General features: G+C 51.3%; 1 protein-coding gene across 1 annotated transcript in view; it reads left to right on the plus strand.

The window, feature by feature from the left end:
- The window catches only part of LOC133353073 (arf-GAP with SH3 domain, ANK repeat and PH domain-containing protein 2-like), a 111,351-nt gene that overhangs the window by 75,201 nt on the left and 19,498 nt on the right, over positions 1-16,652 (plus strand). The window contains exons 7-12 of the mRNA XM_061569177.1: positions 2,505-2,590; positions 4,408-4,483; positions 5,680-5,766; positions 13,880-13,986; positions 15,356-15,425; positions 16,181-16,268. Of these exons, the coding sequence (XP_061425161.1) occupies positions 2,505-2,590; positions 4,408-4,483; positions 5,680-5,766; positions 13,880-13,986; positions 15,356-15,425; positions 16,181-16,268 (514 nt within the window). The remainder of the gene's footprint in view (positions 1-2,504; positions 2,591-4,407; positions 4,484-5,679; positions 5,767-13,879; positions 13,987-15,355; positions 15,426-16,180; positions 16,269-16,652) is intronic.

The raw sequence follows: 16,652 nt of genomic DNA on the forward strand, positions 1-16,652 counted from the left end.
GCGCAAGTGACGTCAACGAGCAGCGCCTTCGAAGGCCGGCACGGCACGCGAGGGAGTGGCCGCTTCGTGGTGACGTTTACACGCCGCACCAGGTGCTCGTTTCAGGCCGAGACGACCTAGGGGAGGCCCAGGGCCAGTCCGGATAGTTGTCACCGGTGTTGGCAGTGTGCGGGAGTCGAACCCTGCTTGCCAAGTATGGTGCGCAGCGCCCCTAGCTGCTGCACCACCACTCCCCACCACACACACAGACATACACAGCGCCACCAGCCTGGCCTTAGCTGGGCGGCAGGGAGTAGCAGTAGCAGGGTGGGCTCGGGAGGAGAGACAGGTTTTAAGGGAGAAGTCGCCAGAAATTCAGGACACCCGATTTAAAATCTCCATTTGAACATTTCTGAATTTCAAATTCAGTTTCAAGCCGTGGATAAAGCTGCCCTCGTGCAATGGGTCAGCACGCTCGAAAGCTCGAATCGCAATCCAGAGATCGCCAGTTCGATGCGACTTCCCGGTGCGACAGTTGAGACCACGGTGCAGGTGTTTTTGAACCACCCCCTCCCCACCGCCGCCTCTGTGTGCCCAGCGGTGCAGATGGGTTGAGCACAGTGAGTCTACGGTCGTGTGCGGTGGGATAAAGTGCGGACACTACCACCGTTTAGAAGACGTCTAGCCAGTGTGGAATAGTAGGCCAAATACCATCTAGAGGGGCCCTCTAGAGCTCCCTCTAGCGGAAGTCCTTCCCCTCCCCAGCAGTGGCGTGGGCAAGAGATTGCTGCGCTTTCAGCTTTTAATTGAAAATAATGAAACATGAAGAACAAAAAAATCCTCGGCGTGAGAGTGCAAGGTTACCACCAGCAGACGGGCACACGCAGGCACACGCAGGCACACGCAGGCACACGCAGGGGCACGCAGGCACACGCAGGCACACGCAGGCACACGCAGGCACACGCAGGCACACGCATTCCCCAATGATGTCGGCCTACCATGCCCTCTGCTTCGCGTGACCTTGTGGCGCTCTCATTTTTTTTTTACGTTAAACGTCGGAACAAAACAACAACAACAAAGAATCCCCCCCGCCCCCCCCCCCCCCCGAAAAAAAAATGAAGAAAATGCCCAAAAGCAAGAGAGTGCAGGTCCTGCTGTGGTTCTGCGCCAGTGAGATTCTCGCCTTGACCTGCGCTCATCGTGCCGATGCCAAGTCTTGGCTGCAGCTCGGTCTGCATGAGAGCATGGGTGGAAAAACCCCGATTTTTCCAGCGGCAGGCATCGGGTTTTTTCTTTAATACAATTACATCCTATTTGGGGGAATTAAAACCTGGTTTAACTAATACGAAAGTCTGATCCAAGGCTTAGGCTGCTTCCTCGTCGGTGCTGCTATCGTACTCGGGGCCGTCGGGCACGGGGTAGTCGTAGAATGCGGCGGGCAGGTTGGTCTTGATGAACACGAGCTTCTCCTCCACAATTGTGGGTGCCAGTGAGTTCCTTAGCTTGGAATGGATGAAGCCCATCATTGAGAAGTTGGCGAAGTGCGGTTCTGCAATTAGAACCAATTAAACCGGATTTCTCCCAACCTCAGATGATTGGGTTTAATATAAAAAGATAATTAAACCCGATTGTAAAAAAACCCGACTGTGCCACCCTTGCATGAGAGCAGCCGCGGGCTCCGCCGAAATCCATGCGGAAGGATGCTGTCCGATAGAGGGAATAAATGTCCCTCCGTGATTTGTGTCTGTTTTGCTGACGTCCTTTGTCTGGACGTGTTTATTTCATCTTTGGACACGTGCCATGCAATCACTGCGGGCGGCACTGCAGTTTATTCTGGTCTTCAAACGGAATTGGCTGCTGCTGCCAGCACCGAAGCTTGTTTGTTTTCCAGACTGCTGGAATGACGGGCTCGATAAATTCTGAATGAGCGCGGCAGAGATATGGAATGTGACAGTCTGAGATGGCTCTTCAACTTCCCTCGATGGTTGAAATCTCTCTCTGGAATCGAGGCCGATTAATGTTGTCATTCGCAGTCAAATTCTGCCGAGCGCCAGCGGAGTGGTTAGCGCTTAAATCTGTGGCAAGTAAACTACTAAACTATTTAAATTTTTATTTAAAGCTTTCGTGACTGCAGGGATTCATATTCTTGGTTATTTCGGTAAAGTCACGTAGAAGGGAAACAATAAAGTAATAAAAATATTAAATAATAAAATTCTCACGACGCTTCAACTGATGATGATTGCTTGTGTTGCAGTCGAACCGTCGTGAGAATGTAATTGTTTTATATTTTTATTATTTTATTGTTTCCCTTCTACGTGACTTATCGAAAGAACCAAGAATACTAAACTATTTGTTATTTAACCAGGTCAGTCCCACTGAGCTATGTAGCTCTTTTTCAGAAGTGACCTGGCCACAAATGATCACCCCATGAAGTGGCTTGTCATGCGTTGGTCACTTTGGGCTCGTAAACGTGCGTAGAGCAGCAGGCTTCTTGCGGCGACGCCTCTTGCTTCGTGTTCCCCCAGTACCTCATCAAGGTGAACGAGATCAAGACCAAGAAGGGAGTGGATCTGCTGCAGCATCTCATCAAGTTCTACCACGCGCAGTGCAAGTAAGCGGCTCGCCCACGCCGACATGCGTTGCGTCGGAGATGCGTGTTTGTGCCGGCCCATCGGTGTGCCGGCGACGTCCCATTGAGATTGGTCAGCCCTGTCTCCTGCCCTACAGCTACAACGAGGCCTACACCAACCCCTATCACTACTCCTATCACTGCCCTACCCCTATCACTACCCCTATCACTACCCCGATCACTACCCCTATCACTACACCATACCCTATCACTACCCCTATCACTACCCCTATCATTACCCCTATCACTACACCATACCCTATCACTACCCCTCCCACTACCCCAAACACTACCCCTATCACTACACCATACCCTATCACTACCCCTACCACTATCCCTATCACTACACCATACCCTATCACTACCCCTACCACTATCCCTATCACTACACCATTCCCTATCACTACCCCTATCACTACCCCTATCACTACACCATACCCTATCACTACCCCTATCACTACCCCTATCACTACACCATATCCTATCACTACCCCTATCACAACCCCTATCACTACTCCTATCAGAACCCCTATCACTACCCCTATCACTACCCCTATCACTACCCCTATCACTACTCCTATGACTACTCCTATCACTACTCCTATCACTACCCCTATCACTACCCCTATCACTACCCCTATCACTGCCCCTATCACTAACCCTATCACTGCCACTATCACTACACCATACCCTATCACTACCCCTATCACTACCCCTATCACTACACCATATCCTATCACTACCCCGATCACTAGCCCGTCACCCCTATCACTACCCCTATCACTGCCCCGATCACTACACCATCCCCTATCACTACCCCGATCACTACACCATACCCTATCGCTATCCCTATCACTGCCCTACCCCTATCACTACCCCGTCACCCCTATGACTACCCCCTCACCCAGCCTCCCAGCTACGACGAGGCCTACTCCAACCGCTCCTGAACCAATCCATACAGCAAGGCACCCGAGTTGGGAATCGAACCCAGGCCCTTCTTGCTGTCAGAGACGAGTCTCCTGACTGTCACCGTAGCTGCACCACCACCACTTTTAATAACCTCACTCTTTATGTCAACCAGCATCATCTTACGTGCAATTCTAGAATTGTTGCAAAGCACCCCGGAATAAGGCGCTATATACATCTAGATACGATAATAATATATATTATCCTTAAATACATGATATTTTTGTATTTGTACTTTCAAAAACTACAGAAGCAGGAGAGAGATCGGGGGCGTCGGGGGGGGGGGGATACGGCATCCTCCGATTGACCGAGGCACACGCGCGCGCGATCGTAGTGCTCTCCGGACGTGTGACATCGTGAACGAGCGGTCCTGACCACTCTCCAGAGGAGTTGTCTCCCGAGTTGCCCGCAACGGGGAGGGTCGTCCGCCAGCAGTGGCTGGAGCAAGCAGTCCAACACATAGCAGTAGGGCTTTCACGACCAATGTTATACATAATGAAGGTTTTTTTTTGGTGAGATCGCGTAAATATAAACGTGTCGTTAACCCGCAGCCACCCGACACAGCCAATTAGTAAGGTTTGTCATGGAGAAACATGGAAGACCTCCTCGCAATTGTGGCTAATCGTATGACGAAGCTGGTTGTGACCGCCAACGAAACGTCGTACTCGAACTGTAAATGTTGTTTGGTTTCCTCTCCAACGCACAGCCGGCGTGCCGAAGTGGTAACGAGTCGGTGTGCTTCGTCTCCGTGGCAAACCCCCTTGATGATTGAGCGAGCAATCGCGGGGCCTTTTTTTGCCTCGGCGTAACATTTTTTTTTGTCCCTCGCGCAGTTTCTTTCAGGACGGCCTCAAAGCCGTCGAGTCCCTCAAGTCGTACGTGGAGAAACTCGCCAACGACCTCTACTCGGTGAGTGGGGATCGCGAGCGCCAAATTCTGCCGCTCCAAACGGCTCCCCTCTGCCCATCCCCCCCCCCATGCCTACCGGTAATTAGAACGGACAGGTTATACAATATGCCGTGTTGTGAACACTAAGCGCCTAAAAGCCATTGGGGAAAAATGAAAAAAAAAATACCCTTCGCCGTTTTGAGAGGCAGCCGCTATCACCGTCACACTGAAATACGCTCGTTTTTGGGCGTTGTGGACGGACGCACGGAGCCCTCACCATTGATGTGTGGGTTGAGCGCAAACATCGGCGTCTGGCAGGGAGAGGCTGCTTTTTAAAAATTACAATTTGCCAAATGCTCGCGCAAAGGGTCTAAACGCCAAGCAGCCAGCAACTAACATCACTGTTGAAATGGACACGGGTTGAATCGAGCAAGGTTATGAGGATGACGTCTTATCATCATCTTGGCCAGCGAAGCGGATGCTTTTCGTGATGGATTGTGTCTGAAAGTTTCGAGTGACACTTCAATCGATTTGGCAGGTTGTCTGCAGGATAAATCCCGAATAGCGACAACGTTATCGATTTAAAGTTTCATTCGTTTTGGACCATCTTTACGGGAGTTATGGTGACCCCACTTTGCAGACCGACGGACAAACGGGCAGAGTCGGTGCTAACCTAACACACAGATTTTTCTATTCTTGTGATTTAGTCTGACTTGCTGGTGTCCAGCATGAAGCGCCACGAATCCAATTGATGACTTTTGTCATGAGAATCGCTCTTCCACTCACTGGTGGCGAACGAGCCACAACAACAACAATAATTTGCGCGTCGTTAAACCCTCGTACTCGTGACCACTTAATTTGTTTCGCTATGCCGGGTGGTGGAGAGCCTCGCAACGTAAATATGGCTCAATTGCTACGTCGCCTCTCCCAAAAATCAATTTTAAATCACGATATTGGCCTGTGCGAAACCTTCTTGCTCGATCATAGTGACTGTTGAGAAAAATAAGTGGCATTGGGCAATGACTCACCACGTGGCTCGAAAGGATGATGATGGCCGTCCGTGGAGACGAGTGACAGAGTGGCATCCAAAGCGTGGGGGGAACCGTGCGGAGAGAGGGGCGAGAGAGGGGGGCATCTGCCGCAGAGTTGCGCCGACGCTTCCTAAAATCGTCGCCGCTAACGACGCGTGCCCCGTGCGCTTGTCCCCCGGCACACAGATCAAGCAGAGTCAGGACGAGGAGCGCAAGCAGCTGTGCTCGCTGCGGGACACGCTCAAGACCTGCCTGCAGGTGGAGCAGAAAGAGGTACGGGCGACCGTGGCATCACCAGGGGGGTGCACGTGACGGGTCAGGGCGGTTGCGATGTCTGGAGCTCCCCAACCCCCCATCTTGTTATAGAGGGGTTTGCCGGTTGTGGTTTGGGTGCCAGGTAGGGGAGAAAAAGCTGTTAATTGACTTGTTTTAATTTAAAGCTTTCGTGACTGCAGGGATTCATATTCTTGGTTCTTTCGGTAAAGTCACGTAGAAGGGAAATAATAAAATAAAATAAAAATAAAAAATAAATATAGAACAACAATATTTATATTATTTTATTATTTCCCTTCTATGTGACTTTACCGAAAGAACCAAGAATATAATTGTCTTGTTTAAAATTCATTTTTAAGCCAATGATGCCCGCATCATATAGTGGTAGAGTCGGGACCGGTGCTTAGGGGGGTGCACTGCGGTGGGTCCTGCACCACCAGATCTCCCCCCCCGCTGCTTCAAATTTAAACATGATAAGCCACTTGGTTGAGCTATTATTTGTGTTGCCAGGTCGCTTATGAAATATAGCTGTACAGCTCAGTGGGCCTTACCTGGTAAAATAAAAATAGTTAATAGTAAAAAAAAAATCGCCAATGAATGAAGATGTGTGAGTGCCCGGTTGCCACCGGGCCCATGAGCTGGTGTGGGCTAAGGGCTTTTGTGCCACGATCGAATCCTCCATCGCCAATGGGCACGGGTGGGAACTTTTTAATTTGGGCCATCAAATACCTTTGCCGGGCAACCACACTTTGACGCACGCACCTCAGTCCCTTCCGCCGCTGCAATAGACGCGGGGCCCTTCAAGTGTCAGCGGTGACGGAGGGCGGCGCTAAAATTAGAAACGGCGCCGTTGCCAGGTCGAAAATTTTCCTCCTCTAGTACCCGATTAGTGTGGCTCACATGCTCGCAGTGGCGAATCAATATCGTGTGCGGGGCCACGTCGCAGCGGCAGGGCGTCGTGTGGCCACGGGCTGTCGGATTCCCCCAGCCTTAGCCAAGAGGTTCAGCGGGAACAATTCATGATGTTCCTACTCTAAACCCCCCTGATGATTAGTGCGGCTGAAATAAAAATAGAAAGGCTCGGGCAGTCGGCTGTTCGAGTCAAAGTGATGCAGTGTAAATTCACGCGGGACCCGGAGTGTGAACGAAAAGATTAAAAAAGACATGTTTATATTCACTCCACTTCACGAGCCCTTTCTCAATCCACTGCTGGATGAAGGCTCCGTCCCACCCCGTGCCGTGTTGGCCCCCCCTTCCCCATTTACCAACTCTCACATTGGCGAGCGTGGGGAAGTATGATCAAACAACCCCCTCGACTGATGGTGGAATATCTCACCGGCTTGTGCGTTGTATCATGCTGTCTGGCCAATTCCACGTTCGTCTTTGCACGTGACTTGAATTGTACAGTGCGGGGAGTCTCATCAAGTCAAAATCGGCGTCTTCTCTGCTCAGAGGTGCGAAGGGCAGTGCTCATTTGTACTGGTAGCTCTTAAGAGGGTGGTGAAAATTCCACATTCAAATGGGGAGTGGGTGCCAGCATATCGATAAAACTTGCTGAAAGTGGGAGATTAAACGTCTTTTAAAAAATCCAACTTACAAATCTGTTAAGAGAAAAATGATTTCCATCGTCTTTATTCAACTCGGTGAACATTTCCCTGCAAGGTTTTTCCCCCCTTGGAACCGCTTTAGACATTCGGTTGAGACATTTAATCTGAGATGTGTTCGATCCGGAGCATTTCGCCAACGTTCGTTGCCACTGGCAGCTAATGTTCCTCTGATGGCAGAAGCAGCAGCGGCGGCGGCAGTTTCGGCTTCAAAGCGATCGTCCTCATTAAAAATGCATCACAGCCCGGCAGCGTAAGAGGCATTAAAAGCCAGCAGCCGCCCGTCTCCCACGTTTGAAAGTGCGCACCATCTCGAGGGCCGTTTAACTCTCCCCTCGACCGTCGTGCCAGGCAATGGCAAGGAGCGGTGGCGACGTTGGGCCTCGTTTTGGGGCCTCGTTGACGACGACGAACGATGGAGGACGATGCCCCAGGGCTGCCTTGTTTTGACAGCCGGTTCAATTGCCATGGACACTATGGCCGTGGTGTAACGGTTGGCATACTGGACTTTGTAATCCAGAGGTCGCCGGATTAGTGCGGTTCAAATACGCCAGCGGAATCCGTGGATACACCACAGGTTAGCCGATCAGCAGGTCGCGTGGGGTAGGGTAGAGCGTGTGGTTTACTCCCACCTCTTCTAAGACGTCTTGCCAGCGCTGAAGAAGAGGCCAAGTATCCTCTAGAGGGGGCCTCTCTGGTGTATAAATGTGTGTTGAACTTTTCTCGCACCGCACGTACCCAACTGTGCTAATCGGAGGTGCGGGGGGAAGGACAACAAACTAAACACAAAAAAAATTCTAAACAAATTAGTTTTCAAGATTAAAAAAGTGCATAGCTTCAGTGGCTTCTTAATAATAGTGCTCCCTATAGCACAGGCCCTTCCGCCAGCAGTGGTTTTAGCAAGAATTCGCAGGTCTGCACCTTTACCTTCAATTGGCCCCTTGTGATATATTTAAAGGCGCGATTGTGTTCATTGTTTGGATTGCATCCTTTAACGTCACATCCAAAATCTAATTTATAGGTGATTAGAAGGCGAACACGGAGAAGGAGAAAGGGGGGTGGCCAAGACGGCGTGAGCGGTGACTGCGTTACCAAGTTTTACACGCCCAGATGCACTTCACCGATCAATCACTGTTGGAGGGAGCGGGGTAGCTGGGCCCAGTGTTCCGCTCGAGGAGGAGCGCAGCGCCAAAGGGCTCCTCCTGCGCTGCTGACGACGATAATAAACGTGCTTAAACTTCCCAAACCCGTACTGCTGACCCCGAGCACCCTGTTGCACGGCTGCAATGTAAAAATATATCAATCCTATAGCCGTATAATGGGAGAGCAGTGGTGCAGTGGCTAAGACGTTGCGCAATTAAACTGGCCGTCCGAATCGTTTGATTCCCGGCCACGGTTACCGTCATTGGCGGCTCACGAGTGAGAACCGGTCCTGGGCGCACCCCCTACCACCTCCTCACCGGCTTGTACCGACCAGCGTGATGGAGTATGGTCACATGACCTCCGTGACCAACAAGGCGAGGGGGGGGGAGGAGTGAGGCCTTCATCCCGGAGTGGATTGACGAGGGGGGCTCCGAGTCGTAAATTATTTGGCAATGAAAGAGACTCTTAGGTTTTTTCGGTAAAGTCACGTAGGTAAAAAATAAAATTAAAAGTTAATAAAAGTGATAATGGAAATAAAATAATAAATCACGTAATAATGGAAATAAAATAATAAAAGTAATAATGGAAATACAAATATTTTATTTCCATTAATACTTTTATTAACTTTAAATTGTATTTTTTACCTACGTGACTTTACCGAAAAAACCTAAGAGTATGAATCTTTGCAGTCACGAAAGCTTCAAATCTAGAATGAAAGAGACGTCCCGCGTCAGACAGGGAAACAAAGAAGGTACTCGCAAAAGGTGGAGAGAAAGCAGCAGGGGGCAATCCAATTCTGCCATGTCAGGGGGGTGATGCTGTGTGAAGATTAGCGCGTGAGGCAGGTATTTGATCTCCCCTGCGCGGGCGCCCTTTGGGCTCCCTGATTAAGCGACTTTCCCCGGGCAGCTGAGATGGCACGGCGGGGGGTGGGGGGAGGTGCTCGATTGCTTGGGCAAGATGAATCTCGAGGTGAAGGAAGGTGGCGAGGACCTGCGATCATTTATTTGGCTCTCTGGGGGCGGATGGGGTCGGGGGATGGGAAAGATGACGGTGACTCTTCTCACTGATAAGGACTCGGACGCACGTTTGTCCGCCCGTCAGAGTTGACTCTTGAGCGGCACGTGCAAACGAGCGTCCAGGGGTAACCACGCCGAGACGTGTCGCCACCCGGGCCTCGTGCCATCGACTCACCCCGCAGCCCGGCAGACGCCGCTCGTTTTTGTTTTGTCGGCATCGTCGCGACGGCTCCCGCTCGCCCGTCTGGCCGCCGTAGCCATCCGCAGATCGACTGAGCTACCTACCTCCGTGAGCACCCATTACAGCAATTACCTGATAATCCTCAGCGTGGCTGCAATACTGAGGGCCGTGCACCACGAGAGGGGGTTGGAGAAGGGGGAGCGGTGTGGAGATGGGGGCGGAGCACCGGAGAGCTTTACTGTTGCCGCTGCTGCTTCTGCACGCTATCCCGTTGCCGAATAATGGATCGTCAGCAAATAAATTATACAGAGCCCTGACACTTCCCCCGCTGCACTGCGGTCAGGATTCCGGGGGGGTGTGGTGGAGATCCATGGCCGGATTTGCTCCGGCGTCCGCCCCTTAAAAAGATCTCTGCCCTTGGGATCTGCCTCTAAAGCTCCGGGCCGGGGAGTATGGTCCTCAGTGGTGCTCGGTGTCGCTTAGCGCCGTGTCGACCGCCGATTCATTCGTGGGACGCTTGCGGGCGAGTGGGAGCCGGCTGCCGTAGGCCTCGTTCGCGTAAACATGCATCTCAGGGCCAACCCCACCTTATCCTCCTGCTGCCGGTAACGTGTGGCTTTTTGGTTCACGGTAATGAGTGGCTTTTTGGTTGACGGTAACGCGTGGCTTTTTGCTTCATGGCAATGTTTTGATTTTTGGTTCACGGTAACGTGTGGCTTTTTGGTTCATGCGCTCATCTCCGTTTGTTATTCTGCGTTCCTCAAACTAAATTCGGTTGCCATTGACGAGAACGCGTGGAGCTGTTCGACTTGCCAGCCGTGTGGCCGTTGAGTTTTTTTAATTTAGACATCTCTCAGGAGAGTAACGCCACACGAGCTCCAGGTGTTAAGTTGCCATGTTGCGTCATTGGCGCTGCAAATTGGTTTTTTCGTCAAATTTAACGTGCGAACGGGAGGCGATGGTGACGCGTTTATTTTGGTTTCCCGGAGATGGCCACCACGCGTTGTCTCCGCATTCGGCGAGCGCGAGTAAGGGCAGGTTCTAAGCTGTCGCCCCTTTTTGTCACAGCCGTCAGCCGTCATGCTCTGTGAAGACGTGTCGGGGGGAGTGTTTTACGGAGGTGTTTGAAGGTGCTTTGCAACGAGCGCTGTTACAGCTCTCCGATGTGCTCTCAAGATGTTCGGTATTGATGTCCGACGTTTCGCTCCACATGCTGTTGGGAGCTTCTTCACCAACCGTGTTCAGGAAGTGTGTTCCTGAAGAAGCTCCCGGCACGCGGAGTGAAACGTCGGACACCGTGCCGAGACAACACCGCGGCACAGCCCCTATACACATCGGAGAGCTGTACAGCACAACAGCGAAAACCTACGCACTGGTTTAGACCAGTGAGTATATGAATTTCATTTATTTCCACGTAGTTGATATATTGCCTATTCAGTAATTATGAACAGTTTTATGAAATTTTTACCGGAGGATTTTTTTCTAGCTTGCTCAGTATATTGCTCAGTTATTTTTGTCTAGATAACTTTTCAAATGGCACGATTTCCCCGGCAGAACCCTTCGTTGAGAATTGTGCAAAAGACACACATTGCTCTGCATAAGCACAGCACGTCAACTGTGATCAATTACCGGTTACTGCGTTAGTTTGTTGTACCAGACCCCCGCTGAGTTGCTGTTGCTGCTACTGTTGCTGCTGCTTCTGCGAGCAGATTTCACTTGGACGTAGTACTGAGGTAGGCACGAGTGCGGCACCGCTTACCATTTTTTTTGGTTTGCCGTAAGTTGCCGTGACGAAGGAAGGCTTCGAGAGTCGAATTGTGGAAGCTCTTTGCTTTGCAAACGTACAAAAGGAATAGGCCTTGAGGCGGCAGGGCTCGTTCTATTTAAATGCATTCTGCTCTCTTTCTAGCAACGCGCGAGACTAATTAGCGGTAAAGCCTCTAAAGCATTGCGGGCCCAGGATCTATTTGACAATTCTATTTTGGTGAGCACGCGCCTACGAGGCGGCGCTCTTCAAACGATGTTTCTCTTTCTCTTTTGCTTTGCTCGAATTAGTGCTTTTATGGCTTTCTGTTTGTTTGTTTTTCGTAGTTGCTTTCAACGTACGGCGGCGTGGCATTTAATCAAGGGGGGGGGGGGGAGCACTGCCGACAGCCGCCGTGAGCTCAAAGCCAAGGCTGGTTGCCAAAAATATAAAGCTGCAAAAAAATCCGTGCTGTTTTCTGAGAAGTCACTAAATCTCTCGTTCCCCTCCCCCGCGCTGCCTGTTTGCCTCTTCTACTCCCAAGTCTAGAAGAGTAAGTGCAGATTTCTGTTCCGCTCCACGGTTTCCACTCCACCGCTTGCCCTCTCGCCCGCCCGCCCGCTCGCTTGCCCGCCCGTCCGTGCCATCGTCTGTGCGTCGTCGGTGCCGCCCTCCGGTCTCTTCATTGCCGCCGGATGCGTCGCGCGTTACATCTCCACTCGCGGTGCCCCGCCGAGATTCCAGGGTTTGACTCCAGGTTTCGCCACCTGTCATTAAACCGGTGTTTCTCGAGTTGCATTAAACGTGGCGGTTCGTTTAATTTGCCAGAATTCCAGCTCTGAGAGTAAAAATTCTCGATTTGACCGTCGTGTGGCAAACCTCGCCCTTCATATGCAGAGCGAGTGGGAAAGTGCTGCCCTCTACTGTGTGTAGAACCAGAGGTCACGTGATGAAGGGATCTCAGCGGTAGCTCTGTGATGTCCTCTTCCATGGGTCGTTCTCGACCACGCAGAGGTTACACTGCTCTGTGAACGATACGAAAGGTTGCATCGTCGCGTGACGTCACGGCGAGAGTACATTCGGGATAAAAGTGTGGATAAAATGACAAAAACAATCCGATCCGCGGCTGTTTTAGCTGCATGTTGACACGGGAAGTCTTCTAAGTGGGCGTAGCTGTGGTGCCAGTGGCACGAAGTAGACAATTAATATTTGCGATGGAAATTTCAAAAACTGGCAGACTTCACTCAGTCAAATCGTCGCTGCCATCTCAGCTTAGATCCTAAAACTTAACCATCCGGTTTCCTTTCACGGTGCGCATCGTCTCCCTGTGTGTGATGGTTTTTTCCGGTGATTGTTCAGTTACAAAGTACCACAATTCTTCATCGTGTTGTGCTTGACACCTGTTGAGGGTGAATGAGTGTCCGTTCGATTTCCGTTTTGGAATGCAATGTTATGATTATTTCTCCCTCAACTTATCAAGTGACTAATTGGGTTAAAAACCTTTTGAGTATCAGGGGAATGTTGATGACATAAAGGTTCAGTTTTACATCAATAAGTGTTAATCTCCACAACATTGATGTGAACACCAGCTTACAGTTACATGCGACATCGTGTGTGTGTCGTATCTCCTCGTAAAATTGTAATAATTCGTAGCCCGTGATCAAAATCCACTGCTGAATTAAGGCCTCCCAAAGCATTGTTACTGATGGGGTTTGTTTGACCATACTTCTAAACACGCGTTCGTTCGGATATCACCTGCCACTGACTATTAGCCATGGCCGGGGGAAGAACTTGGGTAGCCTGGTTCGTAGTAAGTGCATTTCTAAACGCTCACACCTTATATAACCTAGCTCACCACGAGTGCGCAAACCGCCGCGCCACCGGTCCCCCTCACTTGAACTTCCTTTATCAACAAACCTGAGGGATAAAAGTTATCCTGAGGTGTTTTTTATGCCATTGAACCGCCGCAGGGCAGTATACCCGGTTGACGCGCGGAACGTCGCGTCAACGTTGACCCAACGACGTTGGACGAGTGAGTTCGCCGATCCGAGCCGGGTGATTTATGAGCTCGGCCGTCTCCCCTGCCGGCCATTGTCGGTGGGGCCTTCCCTGCGGGGCCTGCCCACGTGCGCGTGCACTACTTTGGAAGCCATTGGCGCGTTGGGGCTCGGGGACGTGTGCCCCCCCGCCTCCCCCCCACTTAGTCAGCCTCGGCCGTAAGCCGGTACAGTCGGTGCTGCGGTGCGTAGACACCGGCACCGGGGGAGACAAATGTGGCCGGGGCGCGGTACTGCAGACGGAGCGCCTCCTTGTGCATCGTGCCGGCCTTCAGAATCGGTGCTCGGCTGACGACGCTTCGCCCCCTCCCCCGCACTCCCCAACGGCCTGCGTGATGTTTGTGCTCGTGGGTGCCGTGTGCCAGGATTCGCAGGGGAGGCAGAGCGGTGCCGGCTACAGCCTGCACCAGCTGCAGGGCAACAAGGAGCACGGCAGCGAACGCACCGGCTACCTCTTCAAGAAGAGCGAGGGGTGAGTGAGCAGGCCGGGCGCTCGCGCGTGCAGGAGGTGCCGCCGGTGGGGGTCAGGGCGGCGATGGTTACGTGCGGCTGGAGCGTGCAGCGGTATGCTGTGGCTGCTACTGCTGGAGCAGAAGGAGGGTGGCTGTGTATGTGCTTTTTTATGAAGGTGCAGCTTTTGTAGGGTTGGTTGAGGACACGTGCAGGAGGAGGAATGCTGGGTAAAAAAATATAACGTTTACCCAGGAGAGTCTGGCTGAGTCTCAAGACTTTTTCAGGAGGGCCCTGCCACGTTTCGTCATCGTGGGTGGTGATTGCGATGTGCTTTCCCCCATTTGGAGTAATTTTCGGGTACATTTTCAAATTTGGTGATTTTTGAACCACGACTCCAGGCACGTGTGTGGTCTCTTGCTCTTTTTTTCAATCAACGTCACGGAATTTTCGAGGGCCACTGCTGAAGCAGACTATCTGGTTAAAACGGTATTAACCGGGGTGGCTGCAGGGTGCGAACCTCTACAACAGGTGGTAAAATGTGCTTCTGCTCGGCCACTTCACCGCCCGAATTTGCTTGGAGAATGGGGCGGAGAACAAGGCGCTGCTCTCTCACGTATTTTTCCGGTTGGTACACAGGAGGTCGTGGGTTCGATTCCAACCCTGACGCCTGCTGTATATTTGTTCTCTGTCCACGTGGTCACGTGGATTCTTCCCCGCACATTTAGAATCGACATGCGTTTAGAGTATTTGGCTGCTATAAATTACCACACGATAAGGTCGCTCCTGACGTTTTTGCTCGACACGGTTGGAGATCCTTCGGAAACTGAAAACAACGCACGGCGAGCCACGCATCACGACCGCGAAAACCCACGCGTTCTCGGATGTGGTGGCGCGCGCGGTTTATTCGTGCCCAAATAATGTATTTTGGTTTTCATCACAAGAGCAAATGTAAATGTATGGCCTTGTCACGGGGAGTAGGAGACAGCGATCGCTCTCTTGTCGACTCAGTCTTGAATTGAGCCCAGAAAACCTCTGTGAGGCGTGGGAGTCATCTATTAATAGCACTTTCATTTATCCAAAGACACTCGCAGTCACACTCATTTTTAAATGCCAACCCGTTCATTGGCTCTTCACATTCTCAAATGTCAACCGCGCGAGCTGCCGCGAAGATTAATTGAGCTGCCCTTACAAGTGGCACCAAGCGTGTTACAAGTGCGAATCGCCGTCACTTTTACCTGAACGCTGCCACTCGCGCAACACGCCGCGACATCTGTTATTGATGTCTCCCGTGACAGTCGAGCGTTGTTGTTGTTGACGGATGTCGCGATACCGCCCATGATGAGCCAAATCTCTCTCTCGCCCTCTCCGCTTCGGAAACGCGTGCGCAGAATTCGCAAGGTCTGGCAGAAGAGGTCGTGCGCGGTGAAGAACGGGTACCTGACGATCTCGCACGGCACGGTGAGGGGTTCCGCGATCCGCTCTCTCGTCTGCGTCGTCACCGCGGTTTCATTTTCACGCGGGATGTTGCACGGACGGCTATTCCGCTGCAGGAGATGGCCCATGACTAAGTAGTCACAAGGGGTGGGTTTCAGTTTTGCTGATCGATCTGAAGAATTCTGAAAATCGGGCTTGCGTTAAAAATTTTGCGCGATCCAAAATGGTTTCTTTTTTTTTTTACACTTCTTGTGATTTTTTTTGTAAATCTGAAACTCATCCCCTTGTCACCACAGAAATGTTAAGTTTACTTGGATTTGTTACACAAATGAATGTACGTTGAACGTGTTTGGCACTGTACATTGCCAACCGTGCTAATCGGAGGTTTTGGGTGAAGCACAGCAAACTACACGGAACTGTTTAGCCAGTTGCCCGGCTATTTTACAAGGGAGATCCGTGGTGCAAGAGCACAGCAACAACAAAATAAAGACAAACACATCAATAGTGCAGAGAATGAGTACAGGGTCCCTGAGAAATATTGCACAACTAAAAAAACGAGTTATTCAAAGGTCATAAATGAAACGCAAGAGAATCAACTAACATTGTCTTCATATTCTTAGGTTTTTTCGGTAAAGTCACGTAGGTAAAAAAATTACATTAATAAAAGTAAAATAAAAATAAAATAAAAATCTAAGAATATGAATCCTTGCAGTCACGAAAGCTTCAAATCTAGAATTAACATTGTCTTCCCCGCGCGTCTCGTGCCTCTGTCCCCACAGGTGAACCAACCGCCTGCTAAGCTGAACCTGCTGACGTGCCAGGTAAAGCCGTACCCCGACGACAAGAAGAGCTTCGACCTCATCTCACGTAACTATCCCTCGTGTGCTGCACACCACCGGCAGAGATGCTGCCTGACCCGTTCGCTCGCCCACTCTCTCACCCTCTCGCTCGCTCACCCGCTCTCTCGCCCGCTCTCTCACCCTCTCGCTCACTCGTTCGCCCGCTCGCTCACCCACTCGCTCGCTCGCCCGCTCGCTCACCCGCTCGCTCTCTCGCTCGCCCGTGAGTGAGAGAGCCCATCGTGCGCACACGTCGTCTTGCGAGCCATGACGAATTCCCGGAGGATATTCACTGATATATAGAATTTTAGTAAAATGTACTTTTTTTTAATGTCGTGTGCCGTACTTGCACGCTGCTGCTGCGGCACAATGGCGAGCAGCGCGCTGCACTAGCAACCCAGAGGTCGCCAGT

This window comes from Lethenteron reissneri, chromosome 42 (assembly GCF_015708825.2).
Source record: "Lethenteron reissneri isolate LAM-NWPU_2019-01 chromosome 42, ASM1570882v1, whole genome shotgun sequence".
Lineage (NCBI taxonomy): Eukaryota > Metazoa > Chordata > Hyperoartia > Petromyzontiformes > Petromyzontidae > Lethenteron > Lethenteron reissneri.